Source organism: Podarcis filfolensis (assembly GCF_964270895.1).
Source record: "Podarcis filfolensis genome assembly, chromosome: 10".
In the NCBI taxonomy this organism is placed as follows: Eukaryota; Metazoa; Chordata; class Lepidosauria; order Squamata; family Lacertidae; genus Podarcis; species Podarcis filfolensis.
In genome coordinates, this window is record NC_139612.1 from 20,593,571 (window position 1) to 20,612,621 (window position 19,051).

The window sequence follows — 19,051 nt, forward strand, 5'->3', positions numbered from 1 at the left end:
TGAACTTGAGCAACACTGCACGGACACGCGCAACCAGTTCCTGTGGGTCTTTACCAGCAATCAAAACGTCATCAAAAAATGGCAAGACCCCCGGCAGACCTCTTAACAGGCATTCCATGAGCCCTTGAAAAATCCCTGGGGCCACACAAACTCCAAATTGTAATCTGTTAACTCTGAACGCCCCTTTATGTGTGACAATAGTCTGCGCTTCCGCTGATTGTGGGGTTACTGGCAGCTGTTGGTAAGCTTGTGCCAGGTCAATTTTGGCGAACACCTTGCCCCCAGCCAGTTTAGCCAACAGATGTGATACGACTGGAATGGGGTATGAGTTTCCCCTGAGTGCCTTATTGATAGTACATTTGTAATCTGCACAGATCCTGACTTCCCCATTTGCTTTAAGGGGCGTGACGATTGGAGTCTCCCACTTAGCAGAGTCCATGGGTGAGAGAACTCCCTGCTTGACCAATTTATCCAGCTCTGCTTCGATCTTGGGTTGCAGTGCAAATGGCACTCGCCTTGGTTTGAGTCGGATTGGGGCCACCCCAGGGTCCAATTCGAAGTCAACTGGGGGCCCTTTATAACAACCCAGTTTTCCATTAAAGAGACCAGCAAATTCTTTGCATAATGCCTCGCTCATCTCAGGGCAGGTTTGGATTGAATTAAGCCCTGATATACTCAGTCCCAGGGCGGGGAACCAGTCAGTGCCCAGGAGACTGGGGCGACTGCCCTTCGCAATCACCAGTTTGAGTACCGCCTGTTTGTCCCGGAACTGTACTCTCACGGCACACATTCCCATGACATGGATGCGGCCCGCTGAGTATGACTGCAAGGTTGCCGGGAAGGGCTCCAGAGGGGGCAACTTACCCCTGGGAAAGAATGTCCTCGCGGTCTGGTCCGACACGATAGTGAATCCAGATCCGGAGTCCACCTCCATGTCGCACAGCTGACCCTCAATCTTCACCTTGATGTGTGCCTTGCCTTGCGCTGCAAACTGCACGACCCTCCCGTTGATCTCCGTTACGTAGTGGCAGTCCTTTAGAACATGGTTTGCCGTGGACGGTCTGCGATGCTCCAGTCTAGTTGCTCCTGTCGCTCCCAACGCCGCCGATCTACAGACCCTGGCGATGTGACCTCTCTTCCCGCACGTCCGGCACATAGCATCCCGGAAACGACAACTCTTCCGCTCATCGTTGCCGCCACAACCAGGGCACCTGCCTCGGTGATCTTTGTGCACTGTGCAGGCCTGACGCACTGACTCGACCCCACGGACTGGGCTTTGGCTCGGAGTAGCCTCTAGCTCGTCCATGGCATGCGCAACTTCTATCTGTGGCTTAGGGGCCTTGCGACTGGCCTCAAGCTCCTCTCTTTCATAATTCTCTGTGGCGGTGGCCTCCTTCAAGGCTGAAGCAAGGGTAACCTCTTCTTTAGCCACGATGCGTCTTCTGGCTTTCTTGCTGCTCAGACCACCGATAAACTGATCCAGGAGAGTCTCTTCCAGATCTCTGAAGTCGCAGTGCTGAGCGAGCTTCCGCAGTTCAGCTAGGAATGCAGATACAGACTCCTCAGCACGCTGCTGCCTCTTATGAAACTCCAACCGCCGGGCCATCTTGGTCTCAGTAGGCGCCAAATGGCTTGTCAGGCAGGCAAGAATATCTTTGAGAGGTGTCTCACTTAGCTTCGCTGGAGCAAGCAATGCCTTGGCCAGCTTGAAGGTCTCAGGCCCACAGTAGCTCAGGAATGTAGCCCTTCTTTTGCTGGCATCGGTGATCCCTTGAGCCACTGCGAAGAACTCGAAGCGTTCGACGTAGTCTTCCCACATGTGGGGCTCTGATGGCTGGAAGGGCTCCAATACCCTTGGACTCTCCATTGTCCTGTGGGCAGGGTCGTCTTCTCAGCCGGCCAGTGAGTCTTGTTCTTAGCTACAATCCGGACTCTGAGGCAGGGCTGCGTTTAACCGCTCCTCAGCATTCCGGATCCCACCTTCGTCGCCAGTTGTTGTGACGTGGGGTTTGTGATTTCAGCTCTCTTGACATAATACACTGGAAACAGTTCTGTAGTAACACTTCTTTATTAAAGCAAACAAGACTGAGAACTGAGGAGGGGAGAGCTACATTTATAGGGACAGGGAACTAGCTAGAAAGGATACATTTTGGAGGGAACAATATCAGGCAATCACAGTCCTGCCTTTTGGAGGAAATCAATAAGACAGAGGATCCAAATACAGCAGCTTAAATGAACCAATAGTAGCTGTACCCTCTGGAACCAAAAGGCAGTTACTTTACCCTAATGCAAATACAGACAATAATAATACAGATATAAAATCCTTTGACTCAATACACAACAGCTACCAAAAGCAACAACTGTACTTTGCTTTGTTGCTAAGGCGGGCTCCTCCTCCTCCTCTTCTTCTTCTTCCCAGTTACTTCTCTCAATAGCTTCAGCCTTTAATCTCTCCTTTTCACTTCCAAGGCCTTCCCCTGGCCTCTTACTTGAGGCTCCAGAAGGACTGTGAGAGTTGTTTTTGTCCTTTTGGCATAATAACACAGACCTGGAAGTTTCAGGTCCTTTTCAGTCCTGTACGTTCAAGAGGCTTCCTCCATAATTGCAAGAACTTGAAAGGCCACTTTCTCACAATGAAAATGAGTTTCACAAGATTTCAACCCTGGTCTCTTAAGACTAGAGCTCAGTCGCCATCGAATGCAGCTGATTGGCAGGAGTTTGGGGCAATCAGAAGCACCACTTAACACCCTATTGTAATTAACTTACGATTCGCTGCTGCAAGATGGTTGCTTAGACAGCCTTTAAAGGAGGATTATACAAATTCAATAGTTGCTAGTCATGGGGGTGGGGTGGTGGGGCTAAATGGAGCCTTGTGATTCAGAGACAACATGTTTCTAAATACCAACTGCTAAGGAGCAACAACAGCAGAGAGTGATTGCCTTTGTGGATTTTCCTGAGGTGGCTGTATTGCCATTGTGTAAAACCCTGATCCATCAGGGCTATTACATTTGCAGCGTGTGACCTAGTCACCCAGGTAACTCTTAGTTTCATGGCACAATTGTGTGATAGTTTGTGGTGGGTGGCTGTCAGATATGACACTCACAAGGTATAGGCCATCCTGTTTATGGGGATCATCCATGGATCTGCATCACATCGCATCGGCCAGCCATGGATGGTGCTGGCCATCAATAATAATAATAATAATAATAATAATAATAATAATAATAATAATAGTACCATGACTGGGTTGCTCCATCTACTCTGGGTGGCTCCCAACAAATATAAAAGCATAATAAACATTTAAAACTTCCCTATACAAGGCTGCCTTCAGATGTCTTCTAAAAGTCAGATACAGTGGGACCTCGGTTTAAGAACAGCCCAGTTTAAGAACGGTTTGGTTTACAAACTCTGCAAAACCAGAAATAGTGTCTTGGTTTGAGAACTTTACCTCGGTCTAAGAACAGAATCCGAACAGTGGAAGGGCACCAGCAGCAGGAGGCCTCATTAGGGAAAGCGCGCCTCGGTTTAAGAACAGTTTCGGTTTAAGAATGGACTTCTGGAGCAGATTAAGTTCCACTTAAGTTCCAGGGTACCACTGTAGTTGTTTATTTCCTTGACATCTGGTGGGACGGCGTTCCACAGGGTGGGTACCACCACTGAAAAGGCCCTTTGTCTGGTTCCCTGTAACTTCACTTCTTGCCCTGAGGGAACCACCAGAAGGACCTCGGAGCTGGATCTCAGTGTCCGGGCTGAACGATGGGGGTGGAGATGCTCCTTCAGGTAAAGAAGAACCACATCATTTTGACTCCTAGCACTACACTTTCTCACACGTTGCCTTCTAGCAGAGGAAGTGAGGCAGAACCTCTTCCCCCTAATATTTACCTTAATCTTCTGGAGTGCTGTGGTCACCTACACTTTGGGGGTTAGGTATTTAGGGGAGTTGGTGTCCGGCATGAAGGAATGCAGTTGCCACCTAAGTACAAGATTAAGAGTCCACCAGCTGCTCCATTACCTTGTACAAATATTGACACTGGACTTTGATTATTTGCTAAATGGGAGAGTTTCAATATATCACTCAATAGCCAATCAGTATGAGCAGCAAAAAAAATATAAACAACTGACAGAGATTTAGTGTTAAGGTCTGTGGAGAACCAGGCATGACAGAGACTGGGATTCATCGCTGCTGGATTACCGGCTTTTAATCAGCTTTTTTTGTATTTTGGGGTGGTCAGCGCTGAATGTTTTGGCAAGGAGAGTATGCGCAATCCTCTTTTTTGAATTGCTTTCAAAATGTATAGCAGCAGCACTTTAAATACTGATATGGTTCCTTTTTCTTTCTTTGCAATCTCGTTCTACAGAGTCCCGCATCTCAGGAGGTATTTAACACTTCAGCTCAGAATAAAGCATGTAGTTCTAGCGCATGGCTAGAGAGTCTGCACATTCAGTTTTCAGATATACCCCCCCCCCCCGTTTGCTGCCTCTTCTATCTAGCTTTAAAAACACTGAAAAATCTATGAGGGAAAAAGACGCATAAGGGGCATTTTGTTATCTTGCTTTCAGACCAAAATTGAACAATTGAAGGTTTTTAACAAGTTTAATAGCAGCCAGCTAGTTTCACACTGCTGTAAGTATGACACTGGCTCAGTGCTTCTATGACCTTAGCCATAGTTAAGTGTAAACTATGGTTTGTTGCATTGCCTGTGTTTTAAAGAAACATAGTTTGCTGAACCAAGTCTTGCCTCAGAAAAGCATGGATAGAAAAACACAAGCAACCCTGCTGTGTGACAGCGGAACAGACTTCCACGAGAGGTGGTGGACTCTCCTTCCTTGGAGATTTAAAAGCAGAGGTTGGACGGCCATCTGTCCATAGCTGTCAACGTTTCCCTTTTTTTAAGGGAAATTCCCTTATTTTGAATAGGATCTCTTCCAACCTTACAATTGTGTGATACTGTGTTTCTGTGGTTTCCTCAGCGCTAATGCAATGCTAAACCGTGGCTTTTTAAAAAGCCTGGCGAACTTTTCCTTCAGATGAGTTTAGAGCCTTTCTTGTCCTTTGAGCGCTTCTGAGAGCTGTTTATTCAAGCAGTCTTGCTTTTCCTCTGTTATCAGATGTGCAAGGAGCCTGCCCCTTCCTTCAGTTACTCTTTCCCTCCCCAACCCTCTGCTGGGGTCCCAGAAATGCTGCCTTTTCCTTCCTCCCATGCTGAGGCCTAAGTTGTTGTGGACAATCTTGCCCACAGCCTAGCAGACCTCTTTGTTTCCCCCCTGTTACTTCTTCTCCATCCTTGCTCTCTGTCAGGCTTCAGGGAATCGATTTCCCCCCTCCTTTGGCAGTAGATAAGCAGAACAAAGGAAAGGAGTCTTTTTACCAGTTAGAAACTTTAATGATCACAGCAAGAGAACAAAGAATCCATTTTCTAGGAATGGTGGTGCTCCCAATTAAGGGTTTCACCCACTTCCTCCCTAGTCACTCACGTCACTAGTCACTACTGCGTCTTGTACCCTGAGCTCGTAACCACTGTGCTTTCTGTTCAGCTCTTCTTGACCTTGGGCTGAGCGGATGAATGCTTTCCAGCGACAGTGAATCTGTTAACCCTCTCTCTCCCAGTGTTACTTCTCCTAGCTGTCCCCCTTCCAGTATTTCCCAGCTTCTGCCTTCTGAACTATGCCCCTCTGCAAACCACTGTTCCAAATCTATACTGTCCTCCTGCTCCTGGGGAGTTTCAGTATCCTGATCAGGAGCAGAGGGAGGGGGAAGTTCCTACCATTTCTCCTCAGTGCAGACCTTCTCAGCACGGTCCCTGACATCCCCTCCCTAAATATGCTGCAGGGCACACCTTTATCCAGGTTGAGCACTCTTCCTTCTCCTCCCCCAGGGCTGCCTTGCCTGGCTTCTTCTGGTTTTTCGACTCCTGCCAGCAGCTGCCTATCAGGCTGACAGCTTGGGCAGGGAGCTGATGGTGCCAGCTGCTCCTGACACTCTTTTGCTGTTTAATCACGTTGCCTCCCAGACTCATTTCTTCTAATAAAGATAGCCCTGTGCTTAACTGTTGCTCACAATAGCAATGCACTTGAATACAGAAATTTCGATGATCAGGATCTCCTGAGAGTTGCAGGGGCCACAGGAAGGCCTGGGATGTGTCTGGAGGGGTGGGGTGGGCTTCCCGTGGAATATCGGAGGAAACTGAGTGAAGACAGCTTGTCCGTGAGCCCTCTAGCAGCTTTTCCACAGGTGGGGCTATACTGAGAGGCTATGCTCTAGAGCAGCGCTTCCCAAACTTGGACTACAACTCCCATCGTCCCTAGCTAGCAGGACCAGTGGTTAGGGATGATGGGATTTGTAGTCCAAAAACAGCTGGAGACCCGGGTTTGGCCAACCCTGCTCTACAGCATTAATGGCATACCTGTGGCTTTCTGGATGTGGATGTGGTTAGACTTCAGCTCCCATTATCTCTGATCGTTGGCAATGCCGCCTGATGCGAACTGGAGTCCAAGAACCAACTGACGAGCTGTAGGTTCCTCACCCAAACCCCAGAGCCATGCTACCTTCCATGTACTAGGTTCATCGTACCCACTAGGTTCTTCCCCAAGGTTCTTCCAATATCTTATTGACAATTGAGGTGACATAAGAAGTACAGTTGTTAGACGTTACAGATAGGTAGCCGTGTTGGTCTGCCATAGTCAAAACAAACAAAAAAAATTTTTTCCTTCCAGTAGCACCTTAAAGACCAACTAAGTTAGTTCTTGGTATGAGCTTTCGTGTGCATGCACACTTCTTCAGATACACTGAAACAGAAGTTGCCAGATCCTTCTATATAGTGAGAAGGTGGGTAGGGGTATTACTCAGAAGGGTACATCACAGCTATCTGCCAATCACCCATTCCCACCACCCTTCTGAGTAATACCCCTCTCCACCTTCTCACTATATAGAAGGATCTGGCAACTTCTGTTTCAGTGTATCTGAAGAAGTGTGCATGCACACGAAAGCTCATACCAAGAACTAACTTAGTTGGTCTTTAAGGTGCTACTGGAAGGAAAAAAAATTTTTTTTAGTTGTTAGACGGTTTATGTGGCAAAGTTCCTAGTTCACCAGGAATGTGCTTCCTAGAAGGTCATATTTGACTTCCAAATGCGCCAGTAGGTTTCTTTGCTCAAGAGAATTCCACATGGCATTCTCAAAATGCTGCATCAAGGCAACGTCTTATGCTTGATCAGCCTAATGGAGGAGTATCTGCTTGTTCCTGTCAATGCTGCATATTCCTACTCTTACAGAAAGGGTGAGCAATTCGTGACACAACTTCCATACTTATTGACCATTGGATTACAGGTTTCTTTGCTTTGCTTTTAAGCTGTGGCAGTCCCCCCTCCGCAGGGCTCTCCTCCTCTAACCTTGAGGATTATTTGCCAAGATGCCAAATAATGGGAGGATAGCACGACACTATCTTGACATCCATGTATTTCTATATCTAGGGGCCCTGTTGCATGCATGGGACCGTGGTTTCCTCACCATCACCTGCAAGCTCTCACTTTGCTCAGGAAAACTCAACTTTCCTCTCGTTCACTTTCTGTTCGAACCATCTGAAATGATGTTTCACTTGTATTTGATCATGTGGGAATAAACTGATAAACACATGGCATTTATTATCTTTGAAATGGTAATGTGGAGAAGGAATGAAGTCTGCATTGAAAACACACACATGCACAACCCAAAAAGAATAGTGCCACATTCAGGGGAAACCTGAGAAAATTAACACACTCCGCAGAACATTTGGGGCTTTAAAAAACCCAACAATTTAGCAGTATTGTGAATCTTCACACCCCATGTACTGGCAAACAATAAGGGGGATCATTTAGTTTCGCTGTGATTTCCCTGAAGTCAACAGCTACATTTCAATTTGCTTGACCTAAGTCCACCCTTTTGCTTTGATCATATCTGTCATGAAGAGGATTTATTTTTAAAGACCTAACGACATTCATTCCATTTCTAAAATAGTTTGTCTTCCCAGCTGAGGAAACGCCCTTTTATTGGCATGCAAACGGGAAAAGCTGAGTTTCATCACTCCGGGATTTTGATAAGGGTAGCCGAAAAGAAGTGTGCCCTGAGGAATTCATTTCCCATTATTTGGGATGCTGTTCCCGGATTTAATCAGAGTTTTAAAAGAGCAGCTTCCAGAGTGATCTTTGGGCCGCCTCTCATTATGCTTCGTTGGGTTGTAACTATGATCTGAGCAGCAGAAGCCATCGGTTACAAAGGCAGGAACTTTTCTTGGCTCTCATCTTCTCCTTTTGAGTTCCCTTTGCAAATTGAGTGTTCTGCTGAGGGTCATGAGATTCTTCCGAGGGTACAGGCCGATGTCTGGATTGCTTGTTTCTCGGAAGAAAACTGGTAGCCAGTAGGAAATGCTGCACTTTCTCGTAATATTTATTGTCGTTTATATGTATATATATATATTTGTACACTGTGTGGATGTGTTCTACACAAGCTAGCGGTAAATAAATTTTCATATAAATAGAATAAAATAAAAGATTAACAGTTTCAGAATAACAAAGTGTTTTGTAGAGACAAAAAGTAATACAATGATTCCTAGAAATAACAATAATAGCTGTTATAATTGTTTGATTTATATACCACTTGCATGACAAAATGGCATCTGAGCGGTTTACAAGTATAAATTTAGTTATAAAATCCATACATAAACCCCTGTAATGTGAGAGTGGCTGATCTATTCTTGACATTCTCCCAGGCACCAACCAATCTTCTTTTTCTCTTTCTTGAGCCAGAATCTCCCACCTACAATCTCACCTGTTGTTTCTGGGGAAGTGTGTTTTGACTGCTTGTTGCAAACATTGTGTCAATTCCTTGCTTTCTGTAGATCAGTGTTTTGCAACTTTGTGTTTTCAGCTGTTTTTGGACTACAATTCCCATCATCCCTGACCACTGGTCCTGCTAGCTAGGGATGATGGGAGTTGTAGTTCAAAAACAGCTGGAGACCCAAGTTAGGGAAACACTGCTGTAGAGGCACAAAATACAGTGGTACCTCGGGTTACATACGCTTCAGGTTACATACTCTTCAGGTTACAGACTCCGCTAACCCAGAAATAGTGCTTCAGGTTAAGAACTTTGCTTCAGGATGAGAACAGAAATCGTGCTCTGGCGGCGCGGCAGCAGCAGGAGGCCCCATTAGCTAAAGTGGTGCTTCAGGTTAAGAATGGACCTCCGGAACGAATTAAGTACTTAACCCGAGGTACCACTGTAATGCATTGTACACATTCCGTTTTATCTTCTCCTCTCCCCCCTGTCTTTTTAACAGTACTTAAAAGCTATCTGTGTTAAAAGCTATTCAGAAACTTTCTGAAAACCGGTTGTAAGGCAGAAAGCCATCACACACACACACACACACACACACACACACACACAGACACACACACGCACTGTGTTGCTTCAGCTGTGAAACATTTAATGGCATTCAGAAAAAGGGAAATGTTGGAATTAAACCAATATATTGAGTGCAGAAGAAGTTACTGAACGGTCGCATGTGAAGCATTTTCTATTTCCACGCCCGGCATTCCTTGCACCATTGCCTGAAATATGATGGCAGAGTCGATCCATACGACACACTGTATGCATGTTCGTTATTTATTAGAGCAGTGAAAGGGAATAAATTAATAACAGCGGAAGATGCATCCTGACAAATGATTAATTGGTTTTCTAGCAACGCTGTAACTTTGACAGAAGAGAGAAAATAGGAAACACTTTAGCAAAGGAAAAGACCCATAAAATGATGTTTTTGAAACAACAACAACATTTCCCAAGAGCAACATTTCTCCCACTTTGCTGTAAATAACCTGCACATTCTCTCTCAGGGTTGGGGAAACTGCCGAAAGGCACATTTCCTCATAGGCAACTTTCTGAAAGCCATAAGCCAGTGATGGGGCAGAGCAACAGGTGAGACTTACCTTTGTAAAGTCACAAGTTTCATATATACAGCCACCTCTCTTTTTTAAAAAAAAATATTTGGTTTTTCAAATTAAAATTTTACAGAGATATATCAAACATAAATCATAAAGACAAGATTCCAAGGAATCTCTTGGACTTCCATCCTCCCCTTTGTGGGTCCTAATGTTAATCATTTCCTCCTGTATCTTTTATGATGATACAAATCTTTTACATCTTCATTGTGTCCAGAATTCACCCTTAACCTACAAGTGATATTCTAATCCTACTAACAATTTTAACCTTTTACAATGGTTATAAATTTTCCCCATTCCTTATTAAATTTTTGGTCTTCCTGATTTCTGATTCTTCCGGTCATTTCAGCATAGTCCATCAACTTCATCTGCCATTCTTCTCTGGTAGGAACTTTATCATCTTTCCATCTCTGGACCAATAACATCCATGCAGCTGTGGTCGCATACATAAATAGTCTTTTCTGCTCCCTTGGGATTTTGGCACCCAGCCACCTCATCCAGGGGTCAGCAAACTTTTTCAGCAGGGGGTTGGTCCACTGTCCCTCAGACCTTATGGAGGGTCGGACTGTATTTTGGGGAAAAAATGAATGAATTCCTATGCCCCACAAACAACCCAGAGATGCATTTTAAATAAAAGGACACATTCTACTCATGTAAAAACACGCTGATTCCTGGACCATCCGCAGGCCAGATTTAGAAGGCGATTGGGCCGGATCCACCCCCTGGGCCTTAGTTTGCCTACCCATATCATACACCTATACAACCAAAAGAGTAGCATTATCACTGTTCAATGATGCATTGACCAGAGGAGGGCACAGAACATGACCTTTGATGGATGCAATCTGAAGATAGGGGTTGTGGCCTGGGAAGAATCCCAAGGGGACCCAAGTAGGGCACATTTGGCGTCTGTTCCTGAGATCCCCCACCTCATTCTACCCCCTCTGCAACCGTTTCTCAGAAACTTGAGTTCCCTGAACCAGGTCTGCTATTGACCAAAGTAGCCGCCTATTCTGTGAAATACCTCAGACCATTTTAGCAAGCTGTACTCTTGTTCGGTGATGAGCTGCAGTGCAGCTGGAGGTGGAGCAGTGTGGAGGCTTAATGGAAGGATGGGCCCAAAGCCGCTGCTGCCATAGCGACTGTGAATGGCTGTGCCACTTGCAAAGTGTGTTTCCTTGACCCAAACTGTTCAAAGGGGGCATGTGTGACTGGGTAAGTCAGTCATAGGCCTGCAGCCTGAATACGAGAGATTCCTTGTTGTTGTTGGTCCCTGGTCATTCTGACGCCAATAACAAATTTGTATGTGTTTGAATTTCAGTAACAAATAAGAAAGCAATCCTTCTCTCCCTCTGTCGTGCACAAACATCTCCTGTTAATAAGCCCTAAGACAAGAAATGCTTGATACACGCCCATCTTCCAATTAAAGCTTGCCGACTGAAATCTCCTGGTGCTATGACTGAACCCGAAGGTGCCAAGAATTATTTCTTCTATATCCACCCTATAAGTCGATGTGGTTACCAAACCACAAAGGTTGCATTTTTAAACACCGGTTTTAAACAACTGATATAGCTGTGGATCAGCTCTCACTTTAACTATTTGCTTACTGGGTGACCTTAAATAAGACTCATTGCCTGTGATAGCGACCAAATAGCTTTTTGTAGGTTTCCTGAAAGGACACATGGGAAACCCTTCGAATGCTCAGATGTGCTGTATATATGCCAAACTGTGGTTGCTACCAATACTATTCCTCCTAGTGTGTTGTTCGTCACGTCAGTGCGATTTGTGGGGTAGTGGCTAGAGCAGTAAAGCTTTTTTTTCTTTTTGCAGAAATAACAGTATGGTAAACCAGCTTTGATTTACTGCATGGTAAATAACTGCCTTGCAACTTGATCCTAAAATTATTACTTGGAATTGAACAGCCACTGGTTATGTAACCTGCTATGATAGCACCAGCTGCCTGTTCTGAATTCCTCTTCTGCCCTTAATTCTTGAAAACTACCCTCTGGGCAAAAACTACCCTCTGTGAGCAGTTTTTGTCTAATTGTTTATTATCACAGCAGTTGGCTTCCATCCTTCCCATTGATTAAGTGGGCTTGGAACATCTCGCTTTGCATGGGACTGGGAGGTAGGTTAAATATACCAAAATAGCTGTTATATGCGTTTGGTTAAGAAGCCAAAATTGTTTTAGGATTTTTAGAGCGTGAAAATTGTGTTAAAACAAGAAGTCATTTCTCCCCACCAAACTAGTTACAATTTAACTCCTGTTTTGTGTTTTGCAGTATTTTGGAAGTTTGCTTGTGATATTCTGCATTGAACTGGCCTGCGGTGTTTGGACCTACGAGCAGGAAATTGCGGTGAGTGGGTAATGTACAGTGTTCAAATATTTTGATTGGGAAAAAATACAGCCGTACTTGGTTTTCAAACAGCTTAGTTCTCGAGAGTTTTGGCTCCCGAACGCTGCAGAACCCAGAAATGAGTGTTCTGGTTTGTGAACTATTTTTGGAAGCCAAACGTCTGACGGGGCTTTCGCGGCTTCCAATTGGCTGCAGGAGCTTTCTGCAGCCAATCAGAAGCTGCACTTTGGTTTCCGAACGTTTTGGAAGTCGAACGGACTTCCGGAATGGATTCCGTTTGAGAACCAACTGCAATCCCTTCTAATTTGTGCTGCCATTCTAAGCACGTTTATTTGGAAACAAAGCCTATGGAAATCAATTGAATGTTTGACGTGCAATCCTGTACCGTTCTACTCAGAAGTAAGTCCTGTTGAGTTAAATGGAGCTTACTTCCAGGTAAGTGGGTGTCCAATGGCAGCCTTGGGATTCTCTTGCTTAGTGTTAGTGACGTGCGAATCTTAAACCCACCAGCTGGGCTGTAAGTCCAATATATCTCACTGGAATTCTCAGTAAATGTGTCCAGGGTTGTGTTTTTTATCTATTTTGAAGCATTCTAATTTGTATTGTTGTGTAAAGTGAAATGTCAGAAAGCACTTCTGCCACGTCCTTGATGAATAACCATGGATAACCCCACATATGGAGACAGGTGGCAGAATTTTTAAAATTTTTTACGCTGTGTATGTTTAGAGGCGTTTTCATTATTATTTTGGGTGTTCTACAGGGAGGAATCCTAGCAGTGAAAACAGGATGCGGGGACCAAGTATGAGCTCAGATTAATCCTTGAATAGAAGTTTTAACAGCAGGTGCTTTTGCATGTGTAAGATTATCAGCTGTCCTTTCGGAAATGCAGTCGATTCTAAAATGTGCTTAATATGAACATAATCGTGTGTTTTTTTAAACCTAGCTCTCTATGTCTTGCATTATACCGAGGCGAATTTTCATTGAGAAAAATTAGCCTCACCAAAGGATTATAGGGATGGCGACCCATGCAATCAGAATTTGCAGTGAGAATGGACAAATTAACTCGCCACGTAAAAGCGACTCTCAGCACAACCCCCTTGCAAGTCTACTCACTGAGCTTAATAAGACTTAAGGGACACGGGTGGCGCTAAACCACTGAGCCTCTTGGGCTTGCTGATTGGAAGGTCGGTGGTTCGAATCCCCGTGATGGGGTGAGCTCCTATTGCTCTGTCCTAGCTCCTGCCAACCTAGCAGTTCAAAAGCAAGCCAGTGCAAGTAGATAAATAGGTACCACTGCAGTGGGAAGGTAAATGGCATTTCAGTGCGCTCTGGCTTCCGTCACGGTGTTCTATTGTGGCAGAAGTGGTTTAGTCATGCTGGCCACATGACCTGGAAAGCTGTCTGTGGACAAATGCTGGCTCCCTCGGCCTGAAAGAGAGATAAGCGCTGCAACCCCATAGTTGCCTTTGACTGGACTTAACCCTCCAGGGGTTATTTACCTTTTTTTTTTACCTTAATAAGACTTAGCCTCAAGTAAGTGTGTACAGGATTGCAGTCTCAGATTCTACCCATATTAAAGGCTTCCTTTTGATCACATGTTGCCCACATAAGCAGTAAAGTGCAAACACAGAATCACCTGATAGTTACAAATTATTTCATATTAATCCCGAAAATTAGTTTTGGATGTGCAGGCACTGTCATGTGAGGATGTTTTGTTTTTATTTGTATTTCTTTGAGTTGGGGAAATGGCACCCATTTGTAACATATTTTCAAAAAATGGGGAAACCATTCTCTCTCTCTCTCTCTCTCTCTCTCTCTCTCTCTCTCTCTCTCTGTGTGTGTGTGTGTGTGGAGAGAGGGAGCGCATTCTTCATTTCCTTTTGAGGAGGTTGAATATTGAAATTCTGTGTTATATGACCAGGCACTAGTCCTTGATTCAGATAAATGTAGCTGTTCTTTTGAAACCCATTGAAATAAATGAAACAGGTCAGTCTTGACTTGTTTGAAAGCTCTGTTGCTTTCAACAAGGCACGCACAGCAGTTCTGTACAGATTTGTTCCCCATTGGGTGTATTCATTGGATTGTTAGGATTGCTGTCTTAGTCACAGCTGGATTGGGGCCACAATATATTCCATCCGTTAAATGCCATGTGCTGGAAAAAGTCTGGCGACTGTTTCTTAAGTTGTTCGTGGTCTGTGGAAAACTCGCATCATTTCTAAAATAGCAATTATTCATATGAGCTTTTGCCTTGAGGTGGCATCCTTTTCAAGCTGGAGGTGTTGTTCTTCCATGGGGAAATAGTTTAATCACCGAGGAGAAAAGAAGCTGGCATGTTATTCGGCTAACTGTTAAATTCTCCCATCTTATATTCCGTCTGGTACATATTTATGAAGAGAGTGACAAGTTTTTTCACAGAGCTGCCAAAATATAACCGCGGCAGTGGCCTTTTCAACAGCAGCAGGTGTATTAGAAATTACAACACTGTGGCGTTGGCTGTTTTCTTTTTCTTTTTAAATAAAAAGAGAGAGTTCATTTGGTATTTGTACAGCACTGGGACCAAAGGAATTTCTGGCAGATCTCGCGTCTGAAAATGCATGCTAACAGTTTTCATCAGAATTCATTCCCTTGCTGTACAGATTTCCAGCGAGAGGCGACTATTCCAAATACAACTGCAGTTTCTAAAAATAAAATAAAAAATAGATTACTTTGTTGAAATGTCAGAATAAAAATGGAAATGTAACTGCATGCTTCCTTCACCCGCCGAGTGTTTCCCCCCTTCCCCTGGGATTGTGAGGAAGGAAGAGTTTTTGGGAGCTCAGGAATAATGCTTCTTGACAGGCGCTGCCTGAGGGTTGGACTTGAAGGAGACGTCATACCAGTGTAAGGAAGGAGACTATACCAGCTGCACTGGCTCCCGGTGGAGTACAGGATCAGGTTTAAGGTGCTGGTTTTAACCTTTAAAGCCCTATACGGCCTAGGACCCTCGTACCTACGGGACCACCTCTCCTGGTATGTCCCACAGAGGAACTTACGGTCTGCAAATAAAAACATCCTGAAGGTCCCAGGCCTCAGAGAGGTTAGGCTGGCCTCAACTAGAGCCAGGGCTTTCTCGGCTGCGGCTCCAGTCTGGTGGAACGCTCTGTCACAAGAGACTAGGGCCCTGCGGGACCTGACATCTTTCCGCAGGGCCTGCAAGACAGAGTTGTTCCACCAGGCCTTTGGTCAGGGCGCAGCCTGACTCCCTCCTCTGGCAACCTGCACAGAATTTTGCTTAATGGTTGCCATCAACTTGATTTTAATTAATTTTTATAATGAAATATTTTTAAAATGTTGGATTATTTGATTGTTTGATTATTTGATTGTTGTTAGCCGCCCTGAGCCTGGCTTCGGCTGGGGAGGGCGGGATATAAATAAAATTTATTATTATTATTATTATTATTATTATTATTATTATTATTATTATTATTGTAAGGCACTGGGGGACGATTCCTCCACTGTGCCCCACTCTCTCGGCAGGCCCCCCCATGTGGAAGATGCTGCTTTTTCTACGTACCTTTGTCACCGCTTGCATGTTTAGAGAGGGCAGGTGAACAGGCAGCAACAGTGCAGAGGAAAAGTCACAAGAAACATTGGGTCAGTGGTGGCCCAGCCTGCGTGGCTGTAGGTCTTGGTGGGCAAGGCTGACCCCTGCTGGGGCTGTACACATGGGTCTGTCGGTTTTCCTTTATCTTAAAGTGGTCAGTAATGCTACTCAAGAACCAGGTTGGTTTCAGAGGTGTATGTTTGCAGTTTGACCTACTTAGCTGCATACCTGTGGTCTCTCGACTTTTTGCCTAATTAAAAGGGGAGTTACTTTCTGCACCGGGTGCAGATGTTAGAATATGGATGTTAGAATTCCTGCTCCATGATTGCAGTCATGGGATTGTTGTCTTTCACATGACGGTGTATGTTTTGACTCCACAAAGTGGGAAGTGACGGAGACAGGATGTTTGTGTTACTGTGTTCCATGAAGTGGGACTATTGTCCTTTGTTCTTTTTCTCTTTGCTGTCTGATGCTAGAGAGAGAGGGAGCCATGTTGCAGTGCTCCGTGTGTGTTTATATGTAAATAAAGTAGACTAGCCAAAATGCTGAGTTGCTGAGGTCTGTCATGCAAGCTGTGAAGACTCTGCGGATCCCTAAGTGTGCTGATGTCTGTTGGCATCGGTCACTGTGATGTTCGGGCTGAAGAAAGCTTTTGAAGCTCCCGAACGACCAGGAGGGAGAGAACATGCTAGTCGGGCATGTGTCTCTACCAGGCTCCTACTCGAGTGTAGGATGAGCTCCTGACAATGATAGGATAATTGGTTAATTCAAACTGTATTTAGTTTGATCAAATGTCTTGTAAGCTGCTGCTGAGGATGAGTGATGGCTTGCAGTGTTTGGCTGTTACGTTTTCAAAAATAAAACTAAGAAAAGATATTGCAGACAGCTTTTTATTTTTACACTCCATTTGCTGCGCACACTCTGTGTTGATGAAGAAATTCAGCAGGGTCATGTTGTCTGCTGTATGAGGGACTGTGGCGAAGATCACTGGAATTAAGTTCCTCATCCTCTCTTCTGGCATCTACACTCCTGTGATGCAGCTATATCTAGAATAGGAATTAGGACCCTCTGAGAATAGGAGCAAGGACCCTCTGGTCCTCCAGATGTTGTTATGCTCCAACCCCCATCAGCCTCAGCTAGCATGGCCAGTGATAATAGTCCAACAAGAGGACCACAATCTCTGATCTTGTGTGTGTGTTTGTGTGCTGGTCCCGGGGGCTAACCGAGAGGCGAGGTCCGAGTTCAGTCCAAGGTCAAGGGTCTGGTATGGAGGCTGTCCGTCAAAGGCGAGGCGGGGTCCAAGGCAGGGAGTCAGGTGAGGTCAGGAACTCTGGCAGAAGAGCAGGACAGGGTGCAGGCAGGAACAGGCTACCAACAATGTTGCTCCCACAACCTGGGACTGGGGCTGGCTGGCTTTTATCTGCCCCGAGGCACAGGGCGGCCCCGGTCCACAGGTGACTCGCCCCTCCTGGGCTGGAGGCGAGCACTCTTCCTGCAGGAACTTAGTTTCCTCCGCCTCTCTGCCCTGAGCCTCTGCAGCTCAGGAGAGGCTGAAGGGTTACCAGACCCAGAGGCAACCTCCTCTTCCCCTGAAGGGGGCTGAGAGTGGAGCACCTGCAGGCAATGGGTCCTCCATCACCTCAGGGGCCAGAGGAGACTCAGCTGGTACCTGCACCTGAGGATCCAGCACAGGTGAGGACCCCAGCCCCGGCTCAGCTGCACTCCTGTGCAGGCTGGGATTCCTCAGGTTCAGCCTCTGAGTCCGAATCCCAGGCCATCACAGTTTGTTTATTACAAAGGGCACTAGAAATTAGTTGTGTGAGTCTGCTACATAACAACTATGAAGGATTCGATATTTAATTTCTCTTTACCTGTACACTCTATCCTTCCTGCAAGGAGTTTATCCTATTTTATCCTCTGTTCTCAGCACAAAGACTCTGCTTCTGGTTTGGCAGAGAACTGTTCACTAGACCTGTTCGCTCAACCTGCCATGTTCAGTGAATGAATGTATTGGTGGTCGAATCACCTGGCTTCACAGTGCCACACGTTGCTCCTGGTTACCGACAGGTAAGGGAGTGAGGCAGCCAGGAGCTTGGTGTGGTCATAGCAGAAGCAGCATTGGATTAGCTCTGCCTGCACCTTGTTGAGATCCCCGCTGCCTTGCACCCCTCACCCCGTAACCAGGAGCAAGGCATGTTGTTGGGAAGCCAGCTAAGCAATGCTGCCCTGCCCTTGCCATTGCAGTAGCCTCTGCTGCATAACTTGCTGTGCAAATTTCTCTGCTGCTTATATCATTCTTGCTGGGCAAGAACGTGACATCTAAGAAAGAAAGAAACTAAGTTCAGCATTCTTTAACAGCGAACTCTTAAATTTATCCAAATTTCCAGCTTTGATCGGGGAATAATATTTATTTCCCAGTGTTTCCCAAGCAATAGCTTTCCTCTAGTTTCCAACACAAGTTTTCGCTTTTAGGTCACCAGTGAGTTCCCTGCTTTTGTCTTTGGGCTACCCCTAAACCACGAATTGCTTTGAATCCTATCCATTCACAAAAATATTCCTTCTCACCTTCACTCCATTTACATCATAATCAGTTTAAAACCGAGAGCAGAAGCTTTCAGATTTTTCTTCCAGCACATGTGTGAAGAGGACTAGGGAACACGTGAAGTTTGCTCTGGCTTGTTCTCGTAAGCAGGAAGCCATGCTTTCCCATTAGGTGTGAACTCAACAAATCTCTTTCATTTTTAGGGCAGGAATATCTAACCAGTGGCCTTTCATATGTTGCTGAACTACAGCTCCCATCAGCTCCAACCACCATGACCAAGGAAGATGGGAGTTGTAATTCAGGGTCACAGTTAGATGCTGTGAGAGATGTATAACCTGGAACAAGTGTCCTTTCACTCACTATCGTTGCTATTCATAACAATACAAAGAGAAACTCATTTCTTTCAGTACCAATTATGCAGCTCGGAGTATCTCTCAGGAGTTACGGCTCGTGAAGACTAAGCACAGAAAGGGCAAAGAACAATCTGTTGTTTTTTTTAAATGAGTTTTTATTAATTTACATCAAAAAACAAAAAACATATTAGTTTCACATCAAATTTTTCACAACTTATTCCTTTTCAGGACTTCCTTCAGCTTTTCCGTA

General features: G+C 45.2%; 1 protein-coding gene across 4 annotated transcripts in view; it reads left to right on the top strand.

The window, feature by feature from the left end:
* The window catches only part of TSPAN12 (tetraspanin 12), an 88,234-nt gene that overhangs the window by 51,778 nt on the left and 17,405 nt on the right, over positions 1-19,051 (top strand). For all 4 annotated transcript variants that reach the window (XM_083574700.1, XM_083574702.1, XM_083574701.1 and 1 more), the window contains one exon: positions 12,249-12,323. In XM_083574700.1, coding sequence (XP_083430826.1) covers positions 12,249-12,323 — 75 coding nt within the window. The remainder of the gene's footprint in view (positions 1-12,248; positions 12,324-19,051) is intronic.